The sequence below is a fragment of the Haliaeetus albicilla genome, chromosome 2 (assembly GCF_947461875.1).
Source record: "Haliaeetus albicilla chromosome 2, bHalAlb1.1, whole genome shotgun sequence".
Taxonomy (NCBI): domain Eukaryota; kingdom Metazoa; phylum Chordata; class Aves; order Accipitriformes; family Accipitridae; genus Haliaeetus; species Haliaeetus albicilla.
Window position 1 is genome coordinate 20,003,519 of NC_091484.1, and position 15,696 is coordinate 20,019,214.

At 34.4% G+C, this 15,696-nt stretch overlaps 1 protein-coding gene across 3 annotated transcripts in view; it reads left to right on the forward strand.

The window, feature by feature from the left end:
* BBS9 (Bardet-Biedl syndrome 9) overlaps positions 1 to 15,696 on the forward strand; it is a 334,638-nt gene that overhangs the window by 52,984 nt on the left and 265,958 nt on the right. For all 3 annotated transcript variants that reach the window (XM_069809142.1, XM_069809153.1, XM_069809140.1), the window contains exons 10-12: positions 9,280 to 9,461; positions 12,440 to 12,516; positions 14,812 to 14,865. In XM_069809142.1, coding sequence (XP_069665243.1) covers positions 9,280 to 9,461; positions 12,440 to 12,516; positions 14,812 to 14,865 — 313 coding nt within the window. The remainder of the gene's footprint in view (positions 1 to 9,279; positions 9,462 to 12,439; positions 12,517 to 14,811; positions 14,866 to 15,696) is intronic.

Genomic DNA, 15,696 nt, shown 5'->3' on the forward strand with positions numbered 1-15,696 from the left:
CTTTACCCCAACACCGAACAATTAAGAATTTTACAGTTATTAGACCATCCATGGAGAGAATCACTTTTTTGCCTTCCAGAAAAATGTTTAATACAATACTCCTTTTGGATTTTCTGATTTGTTAGTATTCCATAATATTAGAATGACTAGTAAGAAATATGTGGTTTGTATCCTTATTTGTTTAATGAGGTAGAAAGTCCCTGGAGATGGTTGTTCTCTGGCTTCACAGAATCAAGACTTGTCTTCCGTGTGTGAATAATAGCTTAAGCCTGACATAGTTAACGTGCTTGTAATTTCATGGCTCTTTATCTGAATAAGTTTATATATAAATCTCTGACTCAGCAACCTGTCTCCATAAAAAAGAGAACATAAGCTAGTGTTAAATTCTTTGTTTTGACATAGGATTAATTCCCAGATTTGAACGTATACATAGCCCAACAGACTGGTCAGTTTAATTTCAATGAGGTACGTGAATCAAAAGATTGGAGTTCAGAATTCTGGTGTATAGCCATTGGTTGAAGTTGTGCTTTATGAAGTTTTAGCTTCCAATATTTTTTAAAGAAAATTAAAATCTGCAGTCAATTTGCAAGTGAGAAAATATTGGCCTGGTCCAGATATGAACTTGAAATTAAAACTTGTTTTCTGGCACAGAATCACAGTACATTGGGTGGTTAGATGAATGTACTTTGTGTAGCTGGGCTCTCCAAACAGTAGAAAAGCAACAGGAACTGAATTTAACTGAAAAAAAAAAAAGAAGAAATATTGTAGCTGTATTAAGTATATAAGGTGTAAAAGTGCAATCACATATAGGGTGGAGTCAAAATAAAACTCCTTTTGTTGAATTTTTTAGCTATCCAGATGCTTGAAAAGACTTTGTTCTTCGTTCCAGCCCATCTGTTATTCCTTATTATAGCTGACATCACCACAGCTACCACAACTGTTAAAGAATCACCATATAAAAATGGCAAAACTTACATATAAAAGCAGCAAAACTTAGCACTTATTACATGGTTTTATGGAAAGAAAACTGAAGGGATCAAACTTTATAGTTTGTTGAAAGGTTTTTCCTTTTTCTGTATAGTAGTACTGTAATAGAAGCAATGCCAGTTATGACGCACAGTATGAACTGTTCAGTTATATACATGTATATATATATAAATTTTTATTTGAGCGTTCTGTAAGAATGTTGCCTGATCTGAGAAGTTAAATGCAGAGAATTCTAGAATCTTTCTACTTAAACATAACTGCATTTTAAAGAAATGTTTTTAAGAAAAAAAAATTGCATTTGTTTTTCATCACTAAATTGCTACTGGATTGTCAAGAAATGGGAGTACAAAATATTACCCTTTTAAAGGTCTTTTGAAGAGATAATTTTAATGTGTGTAGCTTAGCCACAAAGTATGAATGTGATTGTATTTCTTTTACCTTAGTAGGATTCTGATCCTGAAAAAGACATAGATGTGTCCAGCATATACTGTGATTCATGACTGGGCTTTCTAGCAAGTTAGTTTCAAATGGTATTTACTGTATGATATTAAGCACATGCCCATATTGCCAGTTCTCCTAATTTTATTGCATGTCATTTACTTGCTTTTTCAAAAACCCTACTTTTTACAGTCATATGGTTTTGTAAGGGTTTCAACTTAGAGTAACACTTAAAATATTCCTACCCTCATGATTCTAGCGAAAGCCTTAAAAGTGGAAATTCTAACTGCTCAAGACCAAGGCGGCACGTAACTCCCCTCTACTATTTAAAATAAAATACTTGCTTTTAAACAAATAGCATGGTGGTTTTTTGGGTAACCTGCAATTTCTCTGTGCCTGTTCATGTTGTGACAGAGTAGAATATAAGTGTATCAGGTTCTGAACTCAGTCTTGGGGTTGGGTATTGAGTAGTAGGCTTGAGTTTATGGACGTATTGTGACACTTGCTCTGCCCATGGGAGTGCTGGACATCTTGTTTGAAAAACAGTTATTATGAACAGTCTAAGGCTGTTGATTTTGAAGGTCTTGATTATTATGCTGTTAACATGAAGGACATTTTTTTGTTCAAGGACCAGCAGATGGGACATTTATGTTAAGCTATGGAGACGAGAGCCAGCTAGCAGTGCAAAGTGCCAGAGATGCTTTTAAAGAGCAGCTTTACTCTTTACAAGACAGGATGAAGGGACAATGATAAGTATTGTTAAAAGTAATAGCGTACACACTTTCTCCTGCCTGAAATGCTGGTGAATTTTGAAGCTTGCAGGCACATCACTTTCAAACTGTGAAGAGACAGAGATGGAAATTAGAGTTGAGTGTTTTTTAAGTTGCCTAATTATTCAATCCTTTCAGAAAAAATCTGTGGGAAAGACATCATGGTTATTTTTGTTAGCCTCTTTGTGGGTAGTTTAATTTTCATTATACACTGTCTGATATTAGCTTGTATGAAGCCAATGGTTAAGAATAAGCTTTATCTAAAACAATAAACTTACTAGAGTGTAGTTTTATCTGTATAGGACCTTGTATCTCTATTGTTGGAAGCAGAGATGCTAGGGGCCTCTCCAGCTTGCCCAGAGTGAAATGGACTTTAACCACTATCTTGAAGTGGGAGAATAGAAGGTTTAGATGAATGATAAACTACTGAGGCCCTCCAGATCCTATATTCATGATGCCATTAACTGCTACCTTTTGGTATATCCTTTGAGCCTTTAGACGCTGCTATATACCTGTCTTGCCAGTGAGGGAGTCTGGCCCTGAAACAGATTTCAGACTTCAGCAAAGGAGGTGCAAATGAAGAAATATGTACTTCTTGATGTAGCTCTAAGAGGGGATGAAGCACAGAGATGTTTTAGATGTGTCACAGTTGGACTTAATTTATTTCTTACTGCTAACACTGGTACTGTCATAAACGAAGTCACAGTGTAATTTCTCTTGTTTCTTATTATTTGGAGCTCTGACTTAGAGGCTGCATTCTTACTTAAAGTAATCAGGTTTTCTTATCAGTCCTCATGTTCATTTTCAATTCAGATAATGCCATTAAGTGTCTTAGATATGGAACTGTGATAATAAGAAATGCAATGTGGAAGTTATGAACTTCTCCTTGAATATATTATACTTCAGAGCTCTTTACTTTTTTTTTTTTCCCTAAAGCAATATCATATATTTCTGGAGACCTGTGTGATCACTCTATTCTGTTTTTATTTTACTTCGTGACAAATACTAATTTTCATTTAAATCTGCTTTTTGTATAGCTGGCTACTTTAATAAAACCTTCTCTGCTTTTGAAATAGTTTTGATTTTGTAGTTAAAACAACAAGAAACTAAGTTGGTTAATCCTTCAGATAAAAATTAATTTTATATGTAATTTGTAGCATGAGCTTGAATCATGTGTCTAGCCTGTCTATACCAGTATGCGTGTTCCCTGCCTGAAGGAACCAGAAGATGATGTCGTGCATGGATGTCTGTCCCTCTGCATGCACTGTTAAATCTTAACCTGTTAAGATTCCCTTACATTTAAACTGTCAAGCTATTACACTAACCCTGTTAAAAAAAAAAACAAAAAAAACCAAAAAACCAAAAACCCAAAAAACCTGCTTCATTTAACGTGATATGGTACCTTTTAGGACTCTCCTGTGTGAAAGCTGTGCTGCTTGGCTTGCCCTCACAAGCCTCGTTGTGCTGCCCCGCAGGTGGCAGTAGTGGTCTGGCAGAAAAGACCTCGACCCAAACTTCTGTGAGTGGTGTTCGTTTTTAACTTGGCAGTGAAAGTAAAAACAATTACTTTCCATTTCTTTTTTTCATTTTGTTGTTTGGTGCAAGATGTTCCTTTTTATTTGGTCCCTGGATGGCGTTTGGCCTTTTAGGCAAAGAGTCTCTTTCAAAAAACTACAGAAGCTAAAGACTTGTCTGAATTTGTTGTGCAGTAAGGCACTAGTTTGCTGTTTTGCTGTGTGGTGTCACTATGTAAGGGTGCTAGTGAAAACGTCTTCACTCCCAAGTAGAGAGTGAAAGTACTGGGTAAGACCTGGAAGCTGGAGAATCCTTCAGCCATTCAAAATGTCAACACTCTGGCCAAATTCAAGTTTTATTCAGTTCTGACTTTCAGTGGATTTCAGTGGTTATAAGAGGGGATAGATGTTGACTTGTTGTTCTAGTTGTAACTTCTATTTTTTTAACTGCTTTTCCACTGGTTATCAAGATGAAATCATGTTTGATTTCTCTTTTCCTCTTACATGTATTTCATATTTTTTGTAATTAGATTTGTGTCTGGTATACTGTTAAGATCTGCAATCCTGAACCATCACAGAAATGGAAAAGATGAAGAATGCCTTTCTGTAAAGCAATGGCACAAATTATTTACCACTTAATGATATTCAGTGTAATTACATGTTGTTAAACAATTATAGTTGAACACTATATTTACATGATGTTTGCATACCCTCTGCAGAGTGTGCAAAGCATGTTAAATACATAACATAAATAGCCTTAAAAGAATTTTAGTTTCTGAGAGCAAACAAATTATCTGTTTTCATGTGTAATAGCAGAATGGGGAAGCCTTACACATACAAGTATTACTTTTGATGTAAAGTTGAACAAAGATTTTTTTAATGAGGAAGGGGTTTTCAAAGGAGCCTGAGGGTGCTCCACAGATACCCAAAACCAGTTAAAAAACGGTGGTAGTTGGCACTGAGTTGCATGAGGCATACTTTAAATATTCAGCTGAAGGTCTGATTTTGGAGTGTGTGTGTGTAATATGAGTAAGATGGGCTTTTGACTTTTACTCCCATTAGTTCATGTTAGAAAATTCTAATAGTTTATTACTCCTAGTCTGATCTTCCTTCAGCATTTTATCAAATACTTCACACAGTTACTGCTAAAGTGACATTGAAATGGTAGTGAAACTTAGAACAATTTGGGTTTTCAAAAGCACTAAACTAATAAGCAATATTGTAGTTATGCTCTTGCATGTAATTACTTCAGAGGATGATAAAATGAGGGGACAATTGGATTCAAAAAGCTTAAGTGCAATTCAGGAATTAGTTTCCTAATTTAGTAATTTATAAATAATACACTATCGATAAGGGACTGAAAGTAGTATTGCAGAGCATCTTGTTTTCTAAAATAATTGGTATGAGTAATACCAATTAAGACTACTTCTGAAATTGAGGTGGAAGTTTTATGTGCTATTATAAATATAAATAAAGCTGTAAATGGTGTCAATAACCAGACCTTGTCCTAAGAGTTGTCCAAAGCTTAGCTTGTATCATTCAAGTAGAACTCAGAATTACAGATTCAACTTCTAAGTCAATTGTTCGAGTGATCAATTTGGTATTATATAACTGGAAACATGCAAAGCATTTTAATTTCTTCGAGAATTATGTTGTGAGCATTTTGTCTAGTAAGAGAAGACCTACAAAAAGCATATGCTGTTATTATTATCCAGAATCCAATAAAAGATAGTTTTTCAAATTATTGCCATATGTGTGTAGGAGTTGCTTTGTACTGTAAAGTTATTTTAGATACCAGAATAATTTCTTTCATACTTTGAGTCCTCACTATTGAAGTGTCCCATTAGATTTTCTATTACTTTGACTATTGTGTAATAAATAGTTTACAATAAAAGAAATTTAACAAGTAATTGAAATTCCAGATTGTGTGCAAAATGTGCCAAATGAAGTAATGGTATTTGCAGGGTTGTTGTATGAGTGCAGTAGCTGTGGCGAAACTACTATAAAACTGTTAAATATGCTCCCCCCCCCCCGCTGTCTTTAACCACTGTTATAAAAGCTTGAGAAAATAAAGCAATCTTAACTGGCTGACAAACATTCCAACAGAGAAATTAATGTATTGTAAATCATATGTTGTAACTGGTTACTCATATTTTTCTTATTGTTTCTATTGATGTACAAATTCATGGGCAGTTTTAACAAGGAAAGATTACTGAGAAAGGCTTTTTTTTAATATTTGTATGTGTTTCATGTTGAACAATATTCTTGGGACCCAGCAGAACAGTAGCTGAAGCAAAGGAAGTGTCATTTGTAGTGCTGCTTTCTTAGACCAATGCTTTTGTCTCTGAGCTAGTGCAGACTTAAAGGATGTCATGACTGAGTTTATTTTAAGATGGAGTTTTTGAATGTGCATTTTGTAATTCTGACATAAACTCAGAAGTTAAGAAAAGCATAATTTATACAGGAAAATCACCTCATTGATTTGAGTTGATTTCGTTCGATAGAGTACTTGCAGATGACTGCCAACCTAAAGGTACATAGGAGGGACTGTATTTACAAACCACTTTTGAATGTATTATACTTCAGTAGTATATCATCAAAGATTTATTGCTAACAGTGTAGCTATATTTCTTCATGCCCTTTTGATTTACGTTCAGATGTCCTCATGGATCTTTCTTTCTCAGCTTAAACAGATTCATAGCCTCAGGAAAGAAATTTTAAGATGGTCCAAAGCAATTGCTGAAGAATTTCAGAAATTGTTTTGTTTTCAAGTGTCAGTTTTCTTTCTCCAGTTGTGGAACAAGCTCATGATGCAGTTTCTCTTGTTGTCCCTTTTTTTTTTTTTTAGCAACTTCATTATTTGCTATAACCAAATAGCAAAGTGTGGGGCATGGTAGCATTTGGTGGTGTGGTAGCACCTGCTTCAACAATATTCCTTTTTTAAAGACTGCTACACCTGTGACCAGTATGGCAAAGTTCTTTGCAAGCACTGGGCAGTCATTAAGCAAAGTCCTATAAATTAGGTGTTATTTGCGTATGTTACCAAGACTGTGTTATGGTCCAAGTATTCACAATAGTCTGTCTCCTTGTATTGCTCATATACAGATCTCAGGGCTAGCCCAATGTACTTGTTCCATCCAGAATTCTGTAAATGTAGCACAGGTGTGTTGTACAGAGCTTTCTGGACATAAGAAAGCTAGGATGAGTGGTTCTGCATGTAATTCCAACAACAGATCCAGTCCTGAGCAAGGAAGGCAACTATAGTTGGCAACAAATACTCAAGCAGCCAGAGAAACCAGGACTCATGCTTAGTTCCACTTCCTCTCACTTTGGATTGAGAGTTTACAATTTGTCAGAAGTAATGGATGTAAACCCCATGCTTACAAGTCACAAATAGGTCATCACATTCACAGGAAGGCTGCTAACACAGGTACTGGGTATGTAAGTTGAAAATCAGTATTAAGTCTTCTACTTTCTTTTCTTGAAGTATTTTTTGGGGGACACTTGGCATCTCCAGCTTTATGGCGCTCAAAAAGACAGCTTCTTATTACAGTTTGCTTAGTTTTTGTAGTGAATGTTAATATACGTTAAAAATTGCAGTGGTAGCTGGAAGCTTTTCTGTGGCAATAGGAACAGTAGTCCCAAAAGAGAAGACTGTTTCTGTTTAAGATGAGCTTATATAATAGATAAGGGGAACAGTGTGTTTTGAGCCCTATTATGTGTGTTCTGTTCCAGAAGGCAGTTCAGATATGCATGTTCTACCTGCAGCAAAGGACTAACTGAAGATACCTGTTGTCAAAAAAACCCACAACCAACCAGTTTCCATACATTCATTGTTCAGCCAGGAGATTTATTTCATTCACTGAGTAAAAATTACTTTCTGTAGGAAAAAAAAGCTCAAACTTACCTGCAGAAACTACTTATTTGTGTAGTGCCCAGTGGGGTCTTCATTTCTGTATGCAGTTATATTATAACTGTACAGAGTTCAGATGATCTCAGTTGCAGCATAGTTCTTGCAGAATATTTGATTGAAGTTGTGAAACCAACACTGGGATTGTGGCCTTAGCGTTCTGTAAAAAGACATTTTGGACTGTCCAATTGGGCCATCAGTTATCAAAATTAATCTGTGACACCTGTTTGCCTTCATAATTACTATTACCCTGGAAAATTTTGGAATGAGGTTTCCTATCTGTGCGTACTGGAGCCATGCTACAAGACAACATAGGAAATCGGAGAGAATTCTATTTTTTTATATAGCTACCTGGTTTTTCATGAGGATTGTACTAAAGGAGGCGCTTGAAAGGCATCAGCCTATGTAAGTAAAAAGAATTTTTGTTAATTCTTTATGAATTATAGCTTGAACACTTATATAAATGAAATGTTTTGCATAGTTTTAATTAGTGTGATAGTGCATTAGGCTTTGTTATGAAAATTAAGTTTTATATCTAAGAATTAAATTTGATCTGTCTTTGCTTTATATGACAGTTGTATTTGATGCAAAGGCAGTGTCTGCTGTAAGAAATTCTAAGTATGGGATAGGAGCACATCATTGGCATGAAAGTGTCACCTCAAGATTATGAAAATAAATACAAACTTTTAATTTAGTTGAGTAAGCATTTTAAAAAATAAAATGAAAGTTAGCGTTCTCCTAACTTTTGCTGTTAACATTTATGCTAGTCTTTCTTTACTGTTCAGTTCCTCTTTTGTTTAGGAATAACCTTCAAGTTAAGCAAAATGTTGGCAGTACTCCCTGTTGTCTCATAATTTGTTAAATACTTTCCTAAATCTTGCATCTGTGTGGTAAATGATCAGATAAACAAAATGAGTGAGATTTTTGTAGGAATAAGTTCAATGACGTACTGTTCCCTCAAGAGAAAAGACACCATAGTGTAGCTAATAAACACCCATTTGTATTGATCCAGAGCAGTGTAAGGGGAATGTTCTGGATCCATGTGGCTTCCTTTCAGAAAGATGCTGCAGGGAAGAGCCAGCCAGGGTTTGAAGCCAGCACAGGAGCTGCAGTAGCAGCCAAAGAATGGGTTAGGGGACCTACTGATACCATCAAAGTCCTACTGCTGTCTTCACTGTGAGCATGTTCTATCCATTAGTGGTTTGTTCTAATGCATCCTTTCCTTTCCCTTACTTGGTGTTCCATTTAGCTAATTCCTCTTTCCGCATACCAACCTAAATATCCGTACTTCAAAAAACTTAAATAACAATTTGTGAATTAAAGAAGGCTACAACTGTACTTTCTACTCAGCTTGTTTGTTCTAATCCTTTCCTTTACCTGTCTTGATTATACAGATTCTGAGATACTTGGGTGATGTTTTAATCATCTATCTAGCACAGGTTGGTTCTTAGGTATGATTGCAGTAAGTGGGAGTAATATTAATAAACACATCTGAATTGAAGAATAAATATTGTTGTTTTCTTTTGGTCAAAGAATCTCATTAAAAACAGGAAGTTCTATTATATTTGTAGATGGAACAGTAGAAGCAGCACAAATTCAATGTTATTGCTTCTGTGATACCTCCCAATTTCTTAATGAGCTGTGGGTTTTTTTTATGCAGAGACTTGAAGGGTGTTATAGTCACTCTGAGTGACAATGGGCATCTTCAGTGTTCCTACCTTGGAACTGATCCTTCACTCTTCCAGGCTCCTCGAGTTGATTCTAGGGAAATAAACTATGAAGAATTCAATGCTGAAATGAAAGAGCTTCAGAAAATCATCAAGGAGGCCACAAAAACACAAGGTATACTTCTCCGTTTTCTGTAATTCTGACTTTCCTTTTAGCACTTTAAAATGTTTTATTTTCATATTTTAACTGTAATTATATTTCTGTAGGAAATGTAGTATTTAATAAAGTTTAGGTTTTAATAAAAAAATGGACAAACAAAATTCTAGACTGTAAGGCCCTTGGATACAGAGTTTTTTCTTTGTATTTTCATAATGCCTATTGGAACTTTCAAGATATTTATGTCAGTTTGCAGATAATTCTCACTAGTGCAAGGGTTCAGAGCAAAAACTGACAAGCATGTACTACCCAAAGGCAAGAAAACTTAAGAAATTTCACAGAAACAGTCTGATGTACTTAGCCTTCAGAGAGAGCAAAAGTACTGCCAAATTATGTTTTATTATTACAAATGGCTTCTTAAGTCATGCAATTAATAAAGAATGACACTTGTTAGAGCAACTTTTCTGTTCTTTTAACTTCTTTAAAAAGCGATTGTATTTGAAGAACATAGTGAAAGATATCAAAACCCAAATAACTGATCATGATAAATTCTGGAATTTACATACATTGCTAATAACTTGCATTGATTTTGTTCAAGTAATGGCACATAATTTCTACAGAGATCTTTCAAAGTTTGTGTTTTCATAACTGAGTTTTTAAAACAGTTTATTGAACTTGCGTATGGAATTGGAAGCATGTGATTTTACAGGAAACTATGGAAAAATCTTAGACAAATAGAAAGAACCAATTAAAATCTTTTCCTGATGATAGTTAGTATGTTCTTAAAATGCATTAAAGAAATAGTCGTGGCTTTCTGTGTGAGAAAGAGCGAAAAAGCTCACAGTTGAAATCGCTAGAAAATAAGCAATGATTTATCTGCAGTTGTGAGCTTGATGCTACAACTCAAATATTTCTTTTTCGTAGTTGCATGTAACTTTGTGATAGACTAATATCAGTTTTTTAATTTTACAAATCCAGTAATTGGTTATTTAAACATATAGGTATGGGTGAATTCCATTGATATTTACCACAGCCCTTCTTTGTAAGTGTTTTGACAATTTTGTCTGGCTATCATAACCAATGGAAAGAAAAGCATAATGGAAGGAATAAACCCATTTGAAGTGAATCAACATCTGTTTGTTAGCTTTAACATATTGTGTGAAAGATGGAGAGAGAGGGAGAAAGGAAACACAGCTGTCCTTTATAACTTTTCTAATAACTACGGTTGACAAGTTTACTGTGAATATTGTTGATCTTTTTCACATTCTCTCTTCCTCTTAATTTATTTTTCTTCCTCAATCTTTCTCATCTGAACTAAGGTGTTACAGTGGTGTTTTCAGATGAGTTTTTATGAATGCTCTTTCCGTTGTGGAGAGGTGCTCTAATGATGTTGTGTTTGGCTTTAACTGGATGTAAAACTTGTGAGAAAACCTTTTTTACAACAGAACATTTTACTTCTGAAGAATGCCATTCAGTTTTGGATTTTTGGCTTTGTTTCATTTTGGCTTTTTTCTTAGTACTTTAGCTAAGTCTTAAAATAACTGCTAATCATGTCTAGTTGAATACAAAACACTTTTGAACGTTGGTCACCATGAAGTTACTCCTAAGCATAATCTTTAAAATGAGCCATTGACTTTTCTGTCTTTTGGATTCACATTTGTGCAGTAAGAGCTTGTGTTGTTTTGAAAATACCTACCCTTATATGGAAATAATTTTTCTTTGTTTCATTTTGACTTCCAAACATGGAAGGTATTTAGAATTAGGTCATCATATATAAAAAAAAAACCTTAAGACTAGTTATTTCCATAAACATCTTGTATTTCTGTCCAGTGCTGACCATTAAACTGTTGAACTTAAGTTGTTTTATACATTTTGAAGAATAAGGATTTACATTATAAACCAATGAAATATTTTAAAATCTTAACTGTTATACTGACTTAAATCTAGTGTTACTTGCATCAGTCTGGATGACATAAGTGATTAAACATAGGTGTTTTGGCTCTGTTTAATAGTAAGAAAAAGCTGATACTTACATGTAAACTTTGGTTGTGATCTCTGTCCTATTTCTAATTGAAAAAATAACTGTATGACAGAAGTTGCATCATAGTTTGCTTGAAGAAGCAACCTGAAGAGAAATGCTTAAGAAGGGATAGAAAAGGAAAATATTTTCTTACCTGTACAAGTGGAATGGATTGTGCTGATCTAGGTGTAATTGGCAGAACCAGTTGTGTGCAATTGTGGCAGTATGAAACAGGCCTAGGCTTCTTTGGTAGTTGATATTGGAGGAATGTGTTTTTGTTTTGCATTTTTTCCTTGTAGTAAAGGGAGGCATTTTTCTCTGAGCACAAGAAAATAAAAACTTATTTTCTGTCTTCATCAAAATCTTTTCCCTTGACCCTCTTGTTAGAAAGAGATAATGTGCTGCCTACTAGTTCTGGGTCATTTTCAGAACCCTATGGGTAATAAAATTCTTGCAGCTTTCTGAATGTGCTCATGCCTTCAACTATTATATGTTAATTTCCCCTTTACATTAAGTCTTTACTGTTTGTTACTTTGGGAACTATACATTTCCTGTTTGGCTTCTACTTTTCCCAATACATTTAGTATTAAGAAATAAAAGTGCTTTTCAGAAAAACACAAATACCTTAGACCTGGACTTGTGGACTCTTAAGAGATTGTTATTAAGTGCCTAGCTTATAATCTTTACAACTTTTTTTACATATGGTTCTATCATGGATATAAATGAGTTCATAGCATTCTTTGCCTTGTATGTTGGCAGTCTTGGAAATCATCAGGTAATGTATTGTTGAGATATAAATGTAATATAAATATTACATTATAAATATTATATATTAATCATTTATATATCAATATAAAATATTTATAAGTATATAATGATGGAGGAAATATAAGGTAATATAATGTTGAAATTGTATTATTTTTAGAAACGTAGCTGCATGTTTGTTAAAGGAGAGCTGATTTACTTTTTGTTTCAGATATTTTGCCCAAATCTGAAAAACACAGAGATCTAATTGTCACAGCAGAAGTTTCACCTGATTTGGATGCAGAATCTGTATGTACCTGTATAAAAAGAAAATTGCACTGAAAACTTCGGTTTCATACATGAGTAAATAATGGTCGATCATGGATAGTGGTTACTACATATTTGTATTTGTTGGACTGAGCTTCTGCATAGCCCCCAGTTTTCATTTAATTAAAATGCACTTTTGTTAATGATTTTAACTAGAATTATTAAAATTATTTAGCATCTTCTTTCTGGGGACCTTTAGATTCCTGTCTAAGCAAATGTAAGTGAATGAGAACTTTGGATCTGGAATAACTTCATAGTAGTGAGAATTTTTAATGGTGAGCAGTTAGTAATATGGGGGAAACAGTAAAAGTGTCACTCTGTGTATCTTTTAAAGATAGAATACATGAACCACTCAAAGATGTGTTGTAAGAAATAATCTTTCTCTGGCAAGGTATCGTTCAGTATTCTTTGGTGTTGCAGCCTAATGAGTTTATTCATCTTGTATACATACCTAGTTTATAAAAATGAATTCACATGAAGATTTAGGAGAGCTTATATTGTCTCTTAAAACTTTTCATTTTAACAATTCAGAATGTACTAATTGCACTAGAACATCTGTAATTAGTCATTTTTGGCCACTAATTTCTGCAAAACTGTTTTTTCAGGGCTACTTACTGTTTAAAAAATACACAAGGAGCTGCTTTTTAATACTTGTGTGTGTATATATATATTTGATACATTTATTTAAACTCTGTTATTGTTACTACTGCTACCTCTACTACTATTTTTCTGTGATAAAGGCACCTCTTTATAATGTGCTAGTGTCCTAGCACTTGTCTGTGGAAGAAAGGAGAGTGTGACATGGTCTTGGCTAGCTGCAATAATCTGCTCACAACGCTTAGAACTGTTAAGTCCATAGAATGCTCTAATGCTGCTGGGCTCATTTGCTCAACCTTCCAGATGCAAAAGGTCTGTTTCATATATAAGTAACTCAATGTTTCAACTGAACCACAGCCTTAAATCTTTATTTCCCAAGGCTGTCTATATATCTTAGTTTCCTGTGTGGTAGGCTTTCCTGGGGGTTCCTTCAGTAGCCATCTAGAAAGGAAAAATGTGATAAGATGCTTCATGGGGAAGGATCAATACAGCAAATGTGGGAACAGTTTTAGGGCTTCTGCAGTGATCTTGGAACCTACAGGCTTGCAGATACTACTTCCGCACATGTGAAAAGATTCAAAGTGCAATGTGTGTGGTAAAAGCAAAAAGGATACAGATGTATTAAAATGGATTAGATAACCAGAATGGTCTTCCACTTGCTTATTTAACACCACCTCCTGTGTATGGCCTCTGATCCAGGAAATCCAGCTGATTTCTGAAAGCTGAATATGGTAAGGATCAATCTCTTTGGATCCCTATTGTTGCTTCAGAATCAACCACTGGTGACCACAAACAGTGGGCATGACAACCAGTATGAAAGTAGCTATGTTTTTTTAACTTAAAAAGATACACAATGTACAAATGTAAGTTCTACTTCTAGAACCCAGAGAGCCTACCAGCTTCCTGACTTCTTAGGAACCTTGCAGATGTGGATCTTATACTGGCATGTTGGGATGAAAAGGAGGGTGGGTAGAGGACATCAGATTGTTCTTAATATACTCTTTTATCAAGAGAAGGTGTGAGTTCAAGTCAGTAATTTGATATTATAGCAGAAGTGAAGTGTTTCTTTAAAATAAAATATTTTAAACAGGAACATTTTTTTAAACTGTAGATATTAAAATACACAGCAAGGTCAGGATGGATTTTGAATTAGATGGAATTGCCTATTGAAATAGAAATTAGCAGGAGTAGCAAGATGCCTGCTATAATTTTCTTTTGAAGTTCAAAATATATTTCTGATTATAAGATAGTGTGTGATGATTTTGTAGCACATACTATGGTGCGCATATAATACATTGGCAGATTGGAAGTCACCTTTCCCTGCTGAATAACAGAAGGTATTTCCAGAATTTAAATAAAATATACAGTGGAAAGTAGTGTGCCAAACAAAACAGTTTCAAATATTCATATATACATCAGAGTGTATTAGTTTCTTATATACACAACATTCATGACCTTTTGCTATCCTTTTTGCAGGCAATTTCAAACGGAGACTTTACATTTTCAGAAGGAACTCAGAAATGTATTTTGTGTATTTTAATCTGTCATAGGAATGATAAGTCCTTTACTGTTAATTCCTGGTTTACCAAGTTGATGGTAGGAAAGTAATATTGCATTCATTGTGTTCATTCATTCATGTGTAGTATTGAATTTACTCTGTTTTCATCTTTTTCTTCACAGCAAGCCATTGACAGTGAGGTAAAAGCAGAGGCAGTACCATCAGTTACAGTAAAGGTACTGTGCCTGTCTCAAACAGTAGCTTTCAAATAGCGGTGGCAAATTTTAACAAACCTGTCACTTTCTGTGTATTTCACTTAAATCATGAAAATGAGTAAAATTTGAAATGTGATATATACTTAATTCTTTTTCTCCTTACTATGACAAGGTGTCATTCTAGCAAGCCTTCTGCTGAAGTCAGAAAGTGATTGGAGTTTTATTTTTGATAGGCTTATCAAGAAGCAGACACGAAAACATTATTAGTTGTTGAAGTTGTAAGAATAATTCTTCCAACGCTTTTCAAAGGGAATAAATGTTTGGTTACTCAAAGTGTGACGTTTGTTATCTTCAGCTGCCTTTTTAGTTGTTAATAAGCAAAAATAGACTTTCTTTTGTAAAAAGACTTTCATAGCTTTTGCTAGTGAAAAAAATTGCTAGGAAAATCTAATTTGAAAATTGACATCATTGCAGTCCTATGAGAGTTGCTGCCTGTAACTGATTCTAAAGAAAGTGTGAGTGTGTATGTGCATAGGTATGCACGTGTGTGCAAGTGTAGTTTCTCCTCAGTATTGCCTAAATACAGTAATTTTCTGCATTTTTAGATACTAAAATGTTACAGAATAAAATCCTAATCCTCATAAAGTCTGTGACAGTTTTGCTCAAAGAAGTTCAGGTCAATGGCATTGGACTTTGAATCAGGCTGTGAATATAGGTGTACCTTAAAATATGTAATGTAAATTTAAATTACCTCCAGAAGGGTATGAATTTATCAGCTTTTAGTTTACATTGAAGGCAATATATTGTATAAGTGAGTTATTACAGAAGAAAGTACTGTGTTTATAATTGCCA